The sequence below is a fragment of the Littorina saxatilis genome, linkage group LG2 (assembly GCF_037325665.1).
Source record: "Littorina saxatilis isolate snail1 linkage group LG2, US_GU_Lsax_2.0, whole genome shotgun sequence".
In the NCBI taxonomy this organism is placed as follows: Eukaryota; Metazoa; Mollusca; class Gastropoda; order Littorinimorpha; family Littorinidae; genus Littorina; species Littorina saxatilis.
Window position 1 is genome coordinate 81,067,235 of NC_090246.1, and position 16,982 is coordinate 81,084,216.

At 44.0% G+C, this 16,982-nt stretch overlaps 1 protein-coding gene across 1 annotated transcript in view; it reads left to right on the top strand.

The window, feature by feature from the left end:
* Positions 1-11,693: 11,693 nt before the first annotated feature.
* LOC138959865 (meteorin-like protein) overlaps positions 11,694-16,982 on the top strand; it is a 38,862-nt gene continuing 33,573 nt past the window's right edge. Inside the window, exon 1 of the mRNA XM_070331513.1 lies at positions 11,694-12,316. Coding sequence (XP_070187614.1) covers positions 12,216-12,316 — 101 coding nt within the window. The 5' untranslated portion in view covers positions 11,694-12,215. The remainder of the gene's footprint in view (positions 12,317-16,982) is intronic.

Here is a 16,982-nt window from a genome sequence, read left to right on the forward strand (position 1 = left end):
ATGCAGGTAACACTTTGATGATCGATGTACTTAGATCACTGTTGAGGACATTGTGAAGGAGGGTGTCGTTCGCTAAACGCACGGCTCTAATAGCATGGCTTGGGGGGTAGTTTCAAGCGTCTTAGCTAAACGTTGGTCACTTGCGTGGGTTGGTTAATGATGGAGGCTACGCATCAACGCGAAGGCAGGAAAAGCTTGGGGAGGTGTTTCAGATCACTGAACACGATGATTACTCTCAAGACACACTTCGCGTTAGGGGGAAAAGTGAGAAAAAACACCTGTTTGGAGGTGTCAAATGGAGAAAAAATCCACTTCAGCGAAAGTTTTTCTTAGTTCGTGATAGCTTGCTGGGCTGGTTGCCTGGGAAATCAGCTTGATACCAATTACACGCTGGAGGCGGGGGGAGGGGGGGGGGGGGGAGTGTCGTTAAGATCACAGAACACGATGATTGCTCTAAGGGCACACTTCGCATGGAGGGGAAAAGTGAGAAAACTCCCGTTGAATTAAGTCAGGTGGGTAAAGAAAACTTTTGTTGCTGTCGGGTGGGGAAGAATCTACATTCGACTGGTTGCGGGGAAACCGTCTGGGTAACCCGGACCATCAAAGTTAAGAGATTATCAACGTGAAAAACTAAGCTATTGCTTTCGTCGCGTCATTTGTATTGTCCCGGAGAGTCGCTTATGTTACAAAGTAATTTAGTAGAGGGCAATGAGATGTAGACAATGAAGACAGGCCAAGCTACGAGAACTTTTCAAATAATTCTCAGTTTAACTTCTTCAGCCCCCCAAAAATGATGGCCGTGTAAGCCTGGGCATGCCGTGTATTACAGCAATTGCGCCTACCTTCTTTTTCCCGAATATCGGTTTAGTCTTTGGAGCTGAAACAAAGAAGTAAACAAGTCGCGTAAGGCGAAATTACTACATTTAGTCAAGCTGTCGAACTCAGTCACGGGATGAAACTGAACGCACTGTATTTTTTCACCAAGACAGTACAGCTTCGTCAATCCCCGCGTGAAGGAAATCGCTCACCTTCGACGTGCAAAACGTAGTGATATTGACACGCCAGATAAGCGCGGTAGCGTATTGTGCTAAGCAGGAAAGCGCGCTTTTCTGTATTCTTGTTAACTTTCTGAGCTTGTTTTGAATACAACCTATCATATCTATATGTTTTTGGAATCAGGAAATGATCACGAATAAGATGACATCATTTTTGGATCAATTTCTTACATTTTAATCGTAAGACTAATTATTCTATTTTCGTTAATTGTGATCACATTTTAAGAGTAAACATGACATATGTATATATTTTTAGATTCAGAATGTGATGAAGAATACGATGCAATCAATTTAAAATCTGTTTGCGAAAATTCGATTTTAATTACAACTTTAAGGAGCAAACTCATTAATTAAATTTTAAGCCTCCGAGCTGAAATGCAATACCAAAGTCCGGGCTTCGTCAAAGATTACTTGACCAAAATTTCAACCAATTAGGTTGAAAAATGAGAGCGTGACAGTGCCGCCTCAACTTTCACGAAAAGCCGGATATATATGACATTATCAAAGACATTTATCAACACAATGAAAAAAAAGTCTGGGGATATCATACTAAGGAACTATCATGTCAAATTTCATAAAGATCGGTCCAGTAGTTTACTCTGAATCGCTCTACACACACACAGCACACACAGACACACATACACACATACACACATACACCACGACCCTCGTCTCGATTCCCCCCTTTCGTTAAAACATTTAGTCAAAACTTGACTAAATGTATGTAACAAGTCGCGTAAGGCGAAATTACAACATTTAGTCAAGCTGTCGAACTCACAGAATGAAAGTGAACGCAATGCAATTTTTCAGCAAGACCGTATACTCGTAGCATCGTCAGTCCACCGCTCGTGTCAAAGGCAGTGAAATTGACAAGAAGAGCGGGGTAGTAGTTGCGCTGAGAAGGATAGCACGCTTTTCTGTACCTCTCTTCGTTTTAACTTTCTGAGCGTGTTTTTAATCCAAACATATCATATCTATATGTTTTTTGGAATCAGGAACCGACAAGGAATAAGATGAAAGTGTTTTTAAATTGATTTCGAAAACTTAATTTTAATCATAATTTTTATATTTTTAATTTTCAGAGCTTGTTTTTAATCCAAATATAACATATTTATATGTTTTTGGAATCAGAAAATGATGAAAAATAAGATGAACGTAAATTTGGATCGTTTTAAAAATTCTTCTTTTTCTTTTTTTTGCAATTTTCAGATTTTTAATGACCAAAGTCATTAATTAATTGTTAAGCCACCAAGCTGAAATGCAATACCGAAGTCCGGCCTTCGTCGAAGATTGCTTGGCCAAAATTTCAATCAATTTGATTGAAAAATGAGGGTGTGACAGTGCCGCCTCAACTTTTACAAAAAGCCGGATATGACGTCATCAAAGGTATTTATCGAGAAAAAAAAAGTCCGGGGATATCATTCCCAGGAACTCTCATGTAAAATTTCATAAAGATCGGTCCAGTAGTTTGGTCTGAATCGCTCTACACACACACACGCACAGACACACACACATACACCGGGTACATGACATAAGCTCGAACGACAAAAGCTCGAACGACAACATTTCGAACGACAAATGCTCGAGTGGAAAAATGCTCGACGCGACAAAAGCTCGACGCGACATATGCTCGAACGACAAATGCTCGAATGGACAAATGCTCAAATGGACAAATGCTCGACGCGGCAAAAGCTCGACGCGACATATGCTCGAACGACAAATGCTCGAATGGACAAATGCTCGACGCGACAAAAGCTCGATGCGATAAAAGCTCGAATGGACATAAGCTCGACGCGACAAAAGATCGAACGTGTCTGTGCGTGTCCTTCTCGGTGTTATTTTGCCTGTCTGTTTATTTTGTGTTATTTTAAAATCTTTCTGCGAGAGCGAGAGAGAGAGAGAGAGAGAGAGAGAGAGAGAGAGAGAGAGAGAGAGAGAGAGAGAGAGAGAGAGAGAGAGAGAGAGAGAGAGAGAGAGAGAGAGAGAGAGAGAGAGAGAGAGAGAGAGAATAGAAGAAAAAAAGAACGAAGAGAAAAAAGAAGGGGGAAGATCGTGTCGGGGTTTAGATTTGTCAATGTTATTATTTTGATTTGGCCCGGGATTGACTGTTTATCAGGAAAGGTTCAGGTAAGCGGCACGGGCAGATGGACGACTGTTTGTTTGCTTGCTGTGAGTATCAATTCAGAAATAAAGTTAAACTTGTTTAAACCAATAACGTGATATCAAACAAATTTAGTCAATTTGTCGCTCGAAATCCAGCAGCGTGCTTACAACAACAACAACAACAACAACAACAACAACAACAACAACAACAACAACAACAACAACAACAACAACAACAACAACAACGTGATATCAAACAAATTTAGTCAATTTGTCGCTCGAAACTAGAACAACATCACCGTGACAGTTTCAGATATGACGTTATCAAAGTAGTTTTGACAGCATCATTCTACAGTCCGGTCGAGCTTCTGTCGTTCGAGCATATGTCGCGTCGAGCTTTTGTCGCGTCGACCATTTGTCCGGTCGAGCTTCTGTTGTTCGAGCATATCCGAAAGACTAGCACTTGAACCCACCACCTAGGTTAGGAAAGGGGGGAGAAAATTGCTAACGCCCTGACCCAGGGTCGAACTCGCAACCTCTCGCTTCCGAGGCAAGTGCGTTTACCACTCGGCCACCCACCTAGGTGGTGGGTTCAAGTGCTAGTCTTTCGGATGAGACGAAAAACCGAGGTCCCTTCGTGTACACTACATTGGGGTGTGCACGTTAAAGATCCCACGATTGACAAAAGGGTCTTTCCTGGCAAAATTGTATGGGCATAGATAAAAATGTCCACCAAAATACCCGTGTGACTTGGAATAATAGGCCGTGAAAAGTAGGATATGCGCCGAAATGGCTGCGATCTGCTGGCCGATGTGAATGCGTGATGTATTGTGTACATAAATTCCATCTCACACGGCATAAATAAATCCCTGCGCCTTGAATATGTGCGCGATATAAATTGCATAAAATAAACATAAAAAAATACAAAATAAATCCCTGCGCTTAGAACTGTACCCACGGAATACGCGCGACATAAGCCTCATATTGATTGATTGATTGGTCTAAATCACCGTTGTCATTGCAGAACATCCGTTCTAGTTCCCCAGTGTGATACTATTGTTGCAGATGCTCTCGCTCAAAGTGTCACTGTTCCATCTGAATCACCGTTGACATCCGTTCTAGTTTCCCAGTGTGATAATATTGTTGCAGATGCTCTTGCTCAAAGTTGCACTGTACTATCAAAATTCCCATGGTCATACCAAATCTTTCTTTTCTCGTTGCCCAGTGTACTAATATTGTTACAAATCTTCTTGCACAATGTCGCACTGTACCATCTAAATCATCTTCGTCAAGTTGTGAACATTCTCTTCTATTTCTCCAGTGTGATAATATTGTTACAGAATTTCTTGCACAAAGTTGCAATGTACCATCTAAATCCACTCGGTCCAGTTGTGAAAATCCTCTTCGGATTTGTCCGATAAGTGATAATATTGTTACACATCTTCTTTTACCATCCCGCGCTAAACTAACAAACTACGCCCGGTCAAGGTGTAAAGGTCCACTTCACGCTGACCGACAGAAAGAACACGATGACCCGTCCAGCTACCAACACCTTGACCCCCTGACGACAAAGAAGTTTTCTCAGCTTGCATGGTTGCGAGTAAAGTTACGGGGGTCAGTGTCACCGATATGAGATTCTCACGAGAACCAGGGGAGGTAATTCTCACGGTGTGTGCTTAGCTGCTCTTTTCCGGTAGTGCATGTTTATACACGTATTTTAGTGGTGATAGTAATTTGCGTTTGTTATTGTACGATGAACCACACCCCTTACCGGGCTAAGGCAAAACATAGCGTACGTAGAAGACAAGCAGGTGGAATACAACATAAATTGTATTAGAAATTACCACCAGGGGGAGGGGGTGGTGTTTGAGTAAATACATTCTGCTAATAGCGTACTGTTCTTTGTGATCTTGGTCATTTAGTGCCTTGACGCTCCTTGACGCTCCATATAATGCTTTCAACTGCCAGAAAAAAATGTTCCTTATATTTGTGCAAAGCAAAAGATTGGTGGGCTGAACTGTCAATACTCCCTGATTCCGATAAGCCAGGCATGCACGAGGCATGGTGAACGCGATGCTATCGCATAACGACAGAAAGGTTCAGGAAATTATGTTTGGTGACACCAATTTTTTTTCTTCTTCTTCTTCTTCGTTCGTGGGCTGAAACTCCCACGTACACTCGTGTTTTTTGCACGAGTGGAATTTTACGTGTATGACCGTTTTTTTACCCCGCCATTTAGGCAGCCATACGCCGTTTTCGGAGGAAGCATGCTGGGTATTTTCGTGTTTCTATAACCCACCGAGCTCTGACATGGATTACAGGATCTTTTTCGTGCGCACTTGGTCTTGTGCTTGCGTGTACACACGGGGGTGTTCGGACACCGAGGAGAGTCTGCACACAAAGTTGACTCTGAGAAATAAATCTCTCGCCGAACGTGGGGACGAACTCACGCTGACAGCGGCCAACTGGATACAAATCCAGCGCGCTACCGACTGAGCTACATCCCTGCCCACACCAATGTTTAGAAAATTAGTCAGCTGTGTAATCATTTCTGACGACAAAACGGAACCAAACTCTGAACTCCATTAACATTTTGACATGGGTTTGTGTGATTTCAACAAACCGTGCCCAAACAACGTTTCAAACCGTTCCGTGAAAAGCCACACACATACACCTAAAGTCACTATGGGCTTCCCTCCCCCTCATCCAAACCGGCAAACACAGCCATCATTTACGCTGGTTTTAAGTCGAGCTGTTGAAGTTCGTTCTATCTAACATTCTAACACTGAGGCGTGTACTCTGGGTTTAAAGCAACAAGTGCCCGGGCCATGTTATCTTGAAAGTCAAAATTGCAAGTGCTTAAAAACACCACAGTGCGCTACTTTTACCGTTGAATGTGAGCGATCCGGATACATGTTGTTGTTTTTTTTTTGCTCTGCGTGCTCGGCAGAGAAGAATGCTAATGGACACAGGTGGTTTTTGTTTTAATCTCTCCGTAATACGTACATATAACCGCTTGAAACAAAAAGCAGTCATGCTGTTCACTGCTGGTGAGTATACCGATGGAAAGACGCTCTTAGCACATGTTAACATTTCAGATACATCTGGGATGGTTTACCCGTCAACAATGTTGCCTTTAAACCGGGCCTTACTTTGGGCTCTTCACCATCTTCCCATCCGAAATGATTTAAACACAGCCAGTAATATTGGGTTAACGATAAACTGTGCCTTTCTCACATTTACGAGCCAAGGGTCGAGCAACACATTATGAAATTCTAACAAGATCATGCCAACTTGTTAGTTTTATAAAATGAATGTTGACCTTGTTAAAATATAGCGAGAATATCACGCATCTCCAATACAGAGAGGGCGGTGTATGACTTCTCTTGGTCCCCTCTTTATACATGCCCCACCGGGGGTTAAAGTGACTGTAAACAAACTTATACATTAACAGTTCAAACAGCCTCAAACAGTTACACGTTAAACTCGGTTGAAATATGTAAGTTTCATAGGATGATACTGTACGTATTTCCATTGCCTGAAGTTGGGGCTTCATTTTCATCGCAACCCAAATACAGCCAGTATAGTTTTAGGTTAACGTTAAACTGTGCCTTTCTCACCTTTATACAAGCCAAGGGTCGAGAAACGAATTATCAATTTCTAACAGAATAATGCCAACCTGTTAGCTTTATCACCTGAATGTTGACCTTGGTGAAATAAAGCCAGAATACTCTACATCTCCAATCCAGAGAAAGCGGTGTATGTCTTCTCTTGTTCCCCTCTATACACGGCACACGTACCGGGGGTCCAGGTGACTGTACACACATTAATACATGATTAGTTCAAACATAGACCTATATTATAGGTCCCTGGTTAAAAAAAACTCAAACAGGTACGAGTGAAACTCTGCTGAAATATTCAAGTTTCATATGATGAGATTTTACGTTTGCTTGAGGTTGGAGCTTCATTTCCATCCAGAACCAAACACAGCTTGTACAGTGGTAGTTTGTGGTTTAACGTTAAACTGTGCCTTTCTCACCTTTACAAGTCCACGGGTCGAATAACAAATTATGGAAATCTATAACAGGATCATGTCAGTCCGTTAGTTTTCAGTCTTGAGTCGAGCGTTTGAAAATGCCTGAAGGCGGGTGTAAATTATTACACTTGGTATCCGTCTGAGATGAGGACGACAGTTGGCCAGATGGCCAGAATAGCGCGCTGCATTTTCCTGCATAGAACTAAGGCGCGTCTGCCGCGACGGTGCCTGAGCTAAACATTCATTGGTGGGCACTGCTCACAGCCCGGCACACGGCACTGTAAACATTCCCCGTCCCTTCACCTCTCTCGCCACCATCCGCCCTACCCTTGGTCTCATGCCTGTTTCAGGAAAGTGGATGTTGACCGTGACGAAACAAGGCCAGAATAGCACTGAGCTTGTGGTGTACCTCAGTGCTCCAAACCCCGCCTATACGGTGGAATACCTCAGTGCTCAAAACCCCGCCTATACGGTGGAATACCTCAGTGCTCAAAACCCCGCCTATACGGTGGAATACCTCAGTGCTCCAAATCCCGCCTATACGGTGGAATACCTCAGTGCTCCAAACCCCGCCTATACGGTGGAACCCCCATTTTGAGACCTCCGCAAATCTGGCTTAATCAGGTCTTAAAAGGGAACAAAAGTCTTAAAATAGGGTTTAATGTACAGAGGTTATGAACAGAAAGCCTGGGGAAACAGTCTTAAAATAGGGGTTAATGTACAGAGGTTATGAACAGAAAGCCCGGGGAAACAGAGTCTTAAAATAGGGGTTAATGTACAGAGGTTATGAACAGAAAGCCTGGGAAAACAGAGTCTTAAAATAGGGGTTAATGTACAGAGGTTATGAACAGAAAGCCTGGGGAAACAGAGTCTTAAAATAGGGGTTAATGTACAGAGGTTATGAACAGAAAGCCCGGGGAAACAGAGTCTTAAAATAGGGGTTAATGTACAGAGGTTATGAACAGAAAGCCTGGGGAAACAGAGTCTTAAAATAGGGGTTAATGTACAGAGGTTATGAACAGAAAGCCTGGGGAAACAAAGTCTTAAAATAGGGGTTAATGTACAGAGGTTATGAACAGAAAGCCTGGGGAAACAAAGTCTTAAAATAGGGGTTAATGTACAGAGGTTATGAACAGAAAGCCTGGGGAAACAAAGTCTTAAAATAGGGGTTAATATACAGAGGTTATGAACAGAAAGCCTGGGGAAACAGAGTCTTAAAATGGAGGGGGTCTTAAATTGGGTGTCTTGAAATAGGGGTTGCACTGTACAGACACGGCGTTGTGTGCCTTCTCCGTTACCCTCTTCGGGTACATTTTTCTGGCATCCGAAGGGTGAAGAGACTAAACAATCTCATACTGACATTGAAAGTTCAAACAGTCGTAAACGGTTGCTAGTAAAACGTCTTGGAATTATTCAAATGTTATATGATTAGATTTTCCATTTCTTCATTGCACGAGAGTAAAGTTTAAAGGTCCCAGGTGAACTTGAAACATTCTGAGTGGAATAGACCCCCTTTTGGAAAAAGTAAAACTTGTTCGTTCATTGCAGGTGTCCGTATTTGAGAGGATCGCTGATATTAGAATGAGAGAAAAAAAAGACCGTTAGACAAGAAAGGGTGTCCGTTATACAAAGGTGCCCTCTCGTCTGAAAGTGCCACTTTCACGACTGACATCGGCCTAGCTATTTGAAAGTGTCTATATAACAACCATTTTAAGCTTTGTTAGTTTGTTTGTTTGTGTGTGTGAGTATTGTTTGTCTGTGTTCTGTGTGTCAGTGTGTCTGTGTGTCCGTGTGTCCGTGTGTCTGTCTGTGTGTCTGTGTGTCTGTGTGTCTGTCTGTGTGTCTGTCTGTGTGTCTGTGTGTCTGTCTGTCTGTCTGACTGTCTGCCTGTGTGTTTGTGTCGGTCTGTCTGTCCGTCCGTCCGTCCGTCTGTCACAGTCTGTTTGTCTGCTGTTTCTTTGTTTGACATTGTTATTATTTTTAATAAGAACGTAACAAACATTTTTTGGCCAATTAGCACAATATACCTGCAGGGTGGGCTAGAGCACCCCACAAATCCTGGCCATACATGTACTTCCAATCCCTCAGCCACACGCACCTGTAACAGATACGTACAGGCGCGTGTACTCTGGAGAGATTTCATGCTGACTTATTCCCCTAATTGGCCAGAGGTGGGCAGGATTTGCTGGCCCTTGCCATTGTAGTCCACACAATGGGTCCGAGCTACAAGTGGAACCAAGCCAGAGAGGGATAGAACAAGAAAAAGGGATAAGGTCGGAAGCGAAATCTAACGCCGTATACTACTCTGAAAAAAAGCTTTTGATTGCTGATGGTAGAACGCAAAATCCAACGCCAGTGCTTCACAATAAAAACAGCTTTTCGCGAAATCCAACGCCAGTGCTTCGCTTAAAAACAGCTTTTGATTGCTGAAGGTAGAACGCAAAATCCAACGCCAGTGCTACTCTGAAAAACAGCTTTTGATTGCTGAAGGTAGAACGCAAAATTCAACGCTAGTGCTTCGCTGAAAAACAGCTTTTGATTGCTGAAGGTAGAACGCAAAATTCAACGCTAGTGCTTCGCTGAAAAATAGCTTTTGATTGATGAAGGTAGAACGCGAAATCCAACGCTTGTGCAGGGGCGGATTAGGGGGGTGGTTACAGGGGTTCCGGACCCCCCCTCCCCCTCGGCTGTAAAGAAAACAATAATAAAATAAATGTTTGTGAATGTTGTTGTTGTTTCTGTCTGTAAAGCCGGAGGAATGTGAATTGTTTAATCCTATGCGACATGTCTTTCTTCTAACCATACTATAATTATGATGTCGGGAGCAGATATCATGGAAGATAAATTGCCATTACTTAATACTAACTTTAAAAGAAATAATGAGTGGCTGCTGACACCAGTTGATCATGTTTAGAATCAAGGATAAGCCACAAATTGTTTATAAGATAGCTAAAATTCTTCAGCTTCAGGGTTCAGGGGGGCTTAGCCCCCCAGACCCCCGAACGGGGCGTTGCCACGGTACCCCACCTCTACCGACCCCTGGACCCCAGGTTGTAACACCCCCCCCGCCCCTGTAGTGCTACTCTCAAAAAAGCTTTTGATTGCTGGAGGTAGAACGCGAAATCCAACGCCAGTGCAGCGCTGAAAAACAGCCTTTTCCATTGCCGAAGGCGAAGGAAGCAAGATGAAAGGAAGCACCCTGAACAAGGTTGCGATTGCTATACAGTTCATTCTTGTGGGACATAAAATTGCAAATCAGTTTGAACTGGTCCGTTTGGAATGGAATGGAAGTGTGTGGGGCTAGGTCTCCAAGGACAGGGAGAGAAAGGAAGGGTTAGAAAAACCCGGACTGTGACAAGCCTTTACACGTTCTTGTAGTCCTGAATAAATCAGTCAATGACCTCGTCTCCAACTATCTCGGCGCATCATATCATTGCACTTAGCAGCTATACATCAGTGTACCAAGAACCACTTGTCCTTTCTATCTTTCTTTGTCTTTCTGTCTGTCTTTTTTAACGCTCTGTCTTTCTTTTTCTTTCTTTCTGCCTTTCTTTTTCTTTCTGCCTTTCTTTTTCTTTCTGTCTTTCTTTTTCTTTCTGTCTTTTCCTTTCTGTCTTTCTTTTTCTTTCTGTCTTTCTTTTTTCTATCGCTCTGTCTTTCTATTCCTGTCGACATCACTTGTTTCTTCTGTTGCTTATTTGTTTGGCAGTTTTAAACATTAAAAGCAACAGATGAATACGCACGTTTTCTTTCTAATTTGTTTGATTACCCGTCCATTCTATCTCGAAAAAAGTAAAGTACAATGACAAATATATATTATTACACTGGTTGTCGACAGTGCGTGTGTAAACTGAAAGTCAAGAATGGGATATGATTCTTCTCTGATCTGATCGCAGAGTTGTGTGAACGACACACTTCGACTTTATGATTTTAAAGGCACAGTAAGCCTCCCGTAAACCATCACAGATACTGTCAGGCTTTTACACACAGTACAAACACCCTTCCATTTGAACGCTCACCAAACGGGAACATCCAAGGTGCTTCCCGGCTTACTATGCCTTTAATTTGTGTTTGTGAATGGACACCGAACTGATTAAAACATTTGCGATGATCACCTTTGTCACATGTTTCATGCTGTCACAAACTGACTTATCAGCTGCGACACAAAAACCTTCTCCACAATATTCTTTTTTATATATATTTTTTTTTAGACTGCTATAAATATCATTCATTCATATTCTATCGACTTTATCCAACCACTAATCCAGATAAGTACACCTTACAGCAATCTTCACTCATTCTGCGATGCAAACATCGTGTTCATTTCCCGAAACAACGACAAGCCAACACGTTCCGATCAGTCGTCAGCTAATCCTTTCGCGTGTCGGAGGCGGGGCTTAAGCCGTCTGACTGACAGCTCGCGCGGCGTCCAGTCCAGGTTGCTCAGCCAATGAGAGTCTGGCTTCGCGCGAGCGAGGGGAAAACTTTGGTGCGCGCACCTCACTTCCCCACACTTGAGTTGTGAAATCGGGGGGAGGTGTCTGTGTCAACGCATGTGAAGGTGGAACGGAGGATCGTTTGTAAAAACCTTCTGCACTGCGTGTTGTTATTCGGTTGTTCTTCTGCTCTGAACATCTGTGGGATTGTTTCAAAGTTTAATAACTTCTGCGTTGAGTGTTCGTCAACTTTTCACCAGTGATTATAAGTTCTGTGTCTGATGTTTTGATTTCTGGTTGGGACTGGAGTGATTTATAGCTCTTTACCGTCGAAATAAGTGAGTTTAGTTTGGTTTGTTCTCACTCTCAATCATGGATCGCAGTTTGTGTCGCCTCGACCTGGATCAGTAGATGCCAGTTTCATTAAGTGACATGTAGTCGCTAACACACTGTGAAACTGAGTGAAATCAACTTTTTGTGTTGTGAAACATTCTCGCTGCGGATTATTGCGTTGTTTCATCGAAGATGGGAACACTGTGACAGTTTCTTCAACTAATCGGCTGAAGTATTAACCGGGTGGTTACCATGGATATCTACCAGTTCCTGTCGGCACTGTTGGTGCTGGTGATTCAGGGATACCCGGGGTGGGCTCAGGATACCTGTGATCAGTGCGACTGTAAACTCAGGTAAGTTTCACTTTGTCAAATCGATCACAACATGATTGTGATCGTGTCGGTGTGTCGTGTCGGTGTGTTTTTGTGTTGTTTGTTTTACCTCCCTGTCTCACAGTCTGTCTGTCTCGATCTCTGCCTGTCTTTCTCTCTCTAATTCTCTGTGTGTCTCTCTCTATCTCATGCGTGGTGTGTGTCTAAAATGAGGGCACCCATCGCTCAACTAACTCTCTCTGTTCCTCCCTCTCTCTCTCTCTCTCTCTCTCTCTCTCTCTCTCTCTCTCTCTCTCTCATACACACACACACACACACACACACACACACACGCACGTACACATCATCGAAGCCCCGCCGTATGAGGCCCCAGTAGGAGTGGGATCCACGAAAGCGTAGTGGATTCTCATTCCCGTCAAGTGCTTTTTAGAGGTGCTTGGTCAAAGTAGTGAATCCAGAGAGCGTTACGGACCAGAGACCATTGCGAATCTGATAAAAAAAAGATTCACTTCTGCTAACTTAACCCATATCCTACCAACATTTTTTTTTTTAGATATTTTTGATTTTTTTTCGCTTTTTCCCATCACAAACACACTCTCTAACACAAATATAATCATAACATTTGAACTTTTTATTTTTCTTATGAGTTTTTGAGGACGCACGCTTGAAGAGTGCATGGTAGCCAACGGGTACGTATAAGTGTTCTCATGATGCACGCTCAGAGAGTGCTCATAGAGTGCATGGTATCAAGAGGGTACGTGTTTTTTTATCTCCAAAACTTCACAAACAAATGATACGAACAAACACAAAGTAGTGATGACAAGACCTACAGTTCACAAATAGTTTCTCAAACTCATAAGTTTCAACTTTGAGCTCTGTAGACATGGCAAGTTGAGCAGAGCGTCATGGAAGACCTGCACGCTCAGTGGATGCCGTGAAACGCATTGAAGCACTGATTGTGAAGTCCAACTGTGCATTTCAGGCAGAGTTTCTTGGTGTTCTTCTTGCACAGTGCGTACCGCTTTGTTGTCTGCGATGGACCAGCGAAATGACCGACGCCATCAAACCTGACTTCGTCTGGCACTCTGTGGACGGCAGGCAGAGCAAGTCGAGCAGCACGCCGTGGCATGGCAATGGCTCCATGCCGCATCAGGTAGACTTGCACAATGCGTCGCCGGAAGGCAAGCAAGTCGAGAGGCTCGGCGGTGTGTGCATCTGTTCTCCGGAACAACAGCCACGCATTCTGCATCACGAGTTCCAGCACATGTGCAAAATATGGCCACCACCACTTTTTGGTGCGCAAAGAGATCCGATAGGCATTGATATTTTGATCTGCCCTGTCAACTCCACCCATGGTTGCGTTGTACACTCTGATCAGATCTGGCTGCTCTATCTGAACAAACTGACGTTGTGCTCTTGACCAGCGCCGAACTCGTGCAAGCGGCATCACACGATCGCAGTTGCTCGCCACGGTCACTACACTGTTGTCGTTCCATTCCACAACCAGTACGTTGCTGCGTCGGTCATGACGGAAGTCTAGGGCACCACGGTCTTCTTTGGCGAACCGGGTGGCATCTCTCATTGGGCAGTGTTCTATGCGGTTCTTCCTGATAGTTCCTGTCGCCCCTATGCCGTTAGCCGCAAGATCACTCAGCAGTGGAAGAGATGTGAAGAAGTTATCAAACGTCAGGTGATAAGGGCGTTGTGGAAGCTCCGAAATCAGATCTTTGACCACCGTTCCCCCGAGACCAAGACAACCGTATGGTTGACCACCGCCAGCCCCAGTGTACGGTTCGAATTGAACAACGTACCCAAGCGGGTCAGCGAGGGTCCAGAGTTTGAAACCAAATCTAATTGGCTTCCCTCGGATGAATTGTTTTGTCGAGTGGTGTCCGAAATAGGGGACCATGCTCTCATCGATTGAGAGATGTTGCTGCTCAGGGAAATACAACAGACACCTCTCGTTGATCATCGAGAGGAATGCCCTGACTTTGCTGACCTTGTCGTTTGGGTCCAGTGTGTTGTTGTCTGCAAGGTGAAGAAATCTCATGTGTTCATCGAACCTGTTCCTGCCCATGGCACCAGAGACAGCGGTGTTGTGACAGTCAGTGTTTCTCTCCCAATACATGGTTCTGCGTGGAAGCTGGTTGTATCCAGAGAGGAGCAGTATGGCCATAAGTGTGCGGAACTCTTGCCTGGTGGTAACAAAGGTGTGGTTCCCTTTGTCTCTCCTCGCGTAGAGATTTGTCTGATCCACGATGTAATAAACCACGTCATCGTCAATAAGGAGTTCAAACATCTCCAAAGGATTGAGGTTTTCATTGAGAAATTGTGCTTGTGGAAGGACAGGCCACTGTTGTTGGAGATTTAGATTTCTTGCAAGATCTTCTTGTCTCCAATTACGCACAGCATGTTGCTGCAGGCGCTGTTGCCTCTGATTCTGTAGCAGGCGGCCTGCAAGCTGTTGTCGAGGCATAGGAGCAGGTTGATTTCGCTGGCGATTACGTAGGTTACGTAGAGCAGGTGCCTGCTGTGGAGAGGCGGGTACTGATTGTGGAGAGGCGGGTACTGATTGTGGAGAGGCGGGTATTGATTGTGGAGAGGCGGGTACTGATTGTGAAGAGGCGGGTACTGATTGTGGAGAGGCGGGTACTGATTGTGGAGAGGCGGGTACTGATTGTGGAGAGGAGGGTACTGGTTGTGGAGAAGCGGGTACTGGTTGTGGAGAGGCAGATCGTCCAGGCGGGTCTTGATCTAACTCAGTCTCATCGTTCGGGCCACCCATTCTGACTACCTGTCCATCACTGCGAGTCACTACTCCTTCAGCCTCAGCGTGAAGCTGACGACGGTTCAAATTGTTTACCTGTCCACCCCCATCTTCCTCTCCGCTGTCTTCATCAGATAATTGACCATCACCTGGGGGAGTGATGTACACAGCTGCATTGAAGAATCCATCTTCCTCGAGTTGACTCAAGACATCATGTACGTTCATCCGTCGTGGGAGTCTGAAAAAGAATGCAAAGAAATAGAGTAACGTCAGTATGTTTGAACAACTTGCAAAGAATTTAGTGTGTTTGGTGCAAGCGAGAGTGTATACAATGTATGTATGAGCCTATATGTAAATGCATGATTGCATACAGAAATATGCACACTTACAAGAATGTATGCATTCAAAACCCACAACACCATGCCAGACGTGGAGGGGGACGAGGGGGACGGGGGGGGGGGGGGGGGGGGGGGGGGGGGGCGACATTGCAGGGGAGAGCAGAGACACGAACATAGCGTCAAAAGAACACAATATTATCATCAAAAGAACAAGAAATAGTGCCCCCTACGCCGCACCACTGGATCCGCCACTGCATGTTTATTTGAAAGTCGAAAGCATTTTACGATGTGCATGTTTATAGAGTATGTAAGTACACAACACCCAGGGGTCTCTCGCTACCATGCACGCGTGAAGCGTACGTAGCCCAGCACTAAATATAGGGGCCTTTCACTACCATGCACGCTTGGAGCGTGCAGAGACGTTACCTTTTACTTCGATCAAAAGTTCCATGGAACTTTCATCCTACACACAAATCGAATCTAACATGTTTTTCCATAGATGTCCATGCAAATAAAAGTGCACGCTTTAGCAACATAACTGCTTTTGTAAATAAATGGCACTTACTGAGATTGACGTGAAGATTTCGAAGTCATTTTTCCGAGTCTTCTGCAGAAAAGATGTTTCCACGTGTGAGTTTTGCAAGCAGGAAGCGGGAAGGAGTGTTGGAAAGGTAGACAACTCTATCAGCAATCGTGGCACATCAAAATCAAAAGTGACCTCGCTTTCATTGCCACTGAAACCTTCAACTTTTTTAATGCACGTGTGAAGCGTGCATGGTAGGATATGGGTTAGTCTGAATGGGAATAGATTATTTATGCATGTATTCATTTATGTATTTGTCTTCGCTACGATGTATTGTTGTATTGCTTTTTACAATTTTATCGACGCGGAAGCAGCAGCGCTTTACTTCAGCAATTGTTTCGTTATTGCTGCAAATTGCACTGAGTCACTGGGGGTACCAGGATGTCATTCGATTTGCCACTACAGGATTTCCCTTTTGTCGCGCTTTCTGTTGGCTATTACAGTTATTACAAATAAGCGGGTATTCATCTAGTTACAAATAATCAGGAAGGAATGTTTTAATTGGAGTTGAATTCGTCCTTCGTTGTTTCCCCCAATGCATTCGTGTTTCAAAAGCAAAATCAAAACTCGTGCACTATATTATATTAAATTCACGCACCAGACGTGCATGAGGAATAAACGCAAGAAAGAGAGCGTTTGTGTGTGTGTGTGTATGGGAGAGAGAGAGAGAGAGAGAGAGAGAGACAGAGAGAGAGAGAGAGAGACAGACAGACAGACAGACAAGACAGACAGACAAAAAACACACACACACACAGAGTACGATCGTGTGAGAGAAAGAGACAGACAAATCACGATTTCCGGACGAGTTGAAACACATTTCTGGGAAACAACTGAATCACTGGTAATCATCATGGATGCCTTTGAAGTGTTGTTGCCACGAAGCGAACAGAGTCGGTTGGCTCTTGCCTTTTACTCCTCCCGTGTCGAGCTATCGAGCTTCCAATACAAACGAGAATTTGATGGTCGCTTTAGCCTTACCCCCCAAAACAAGCTACGGAG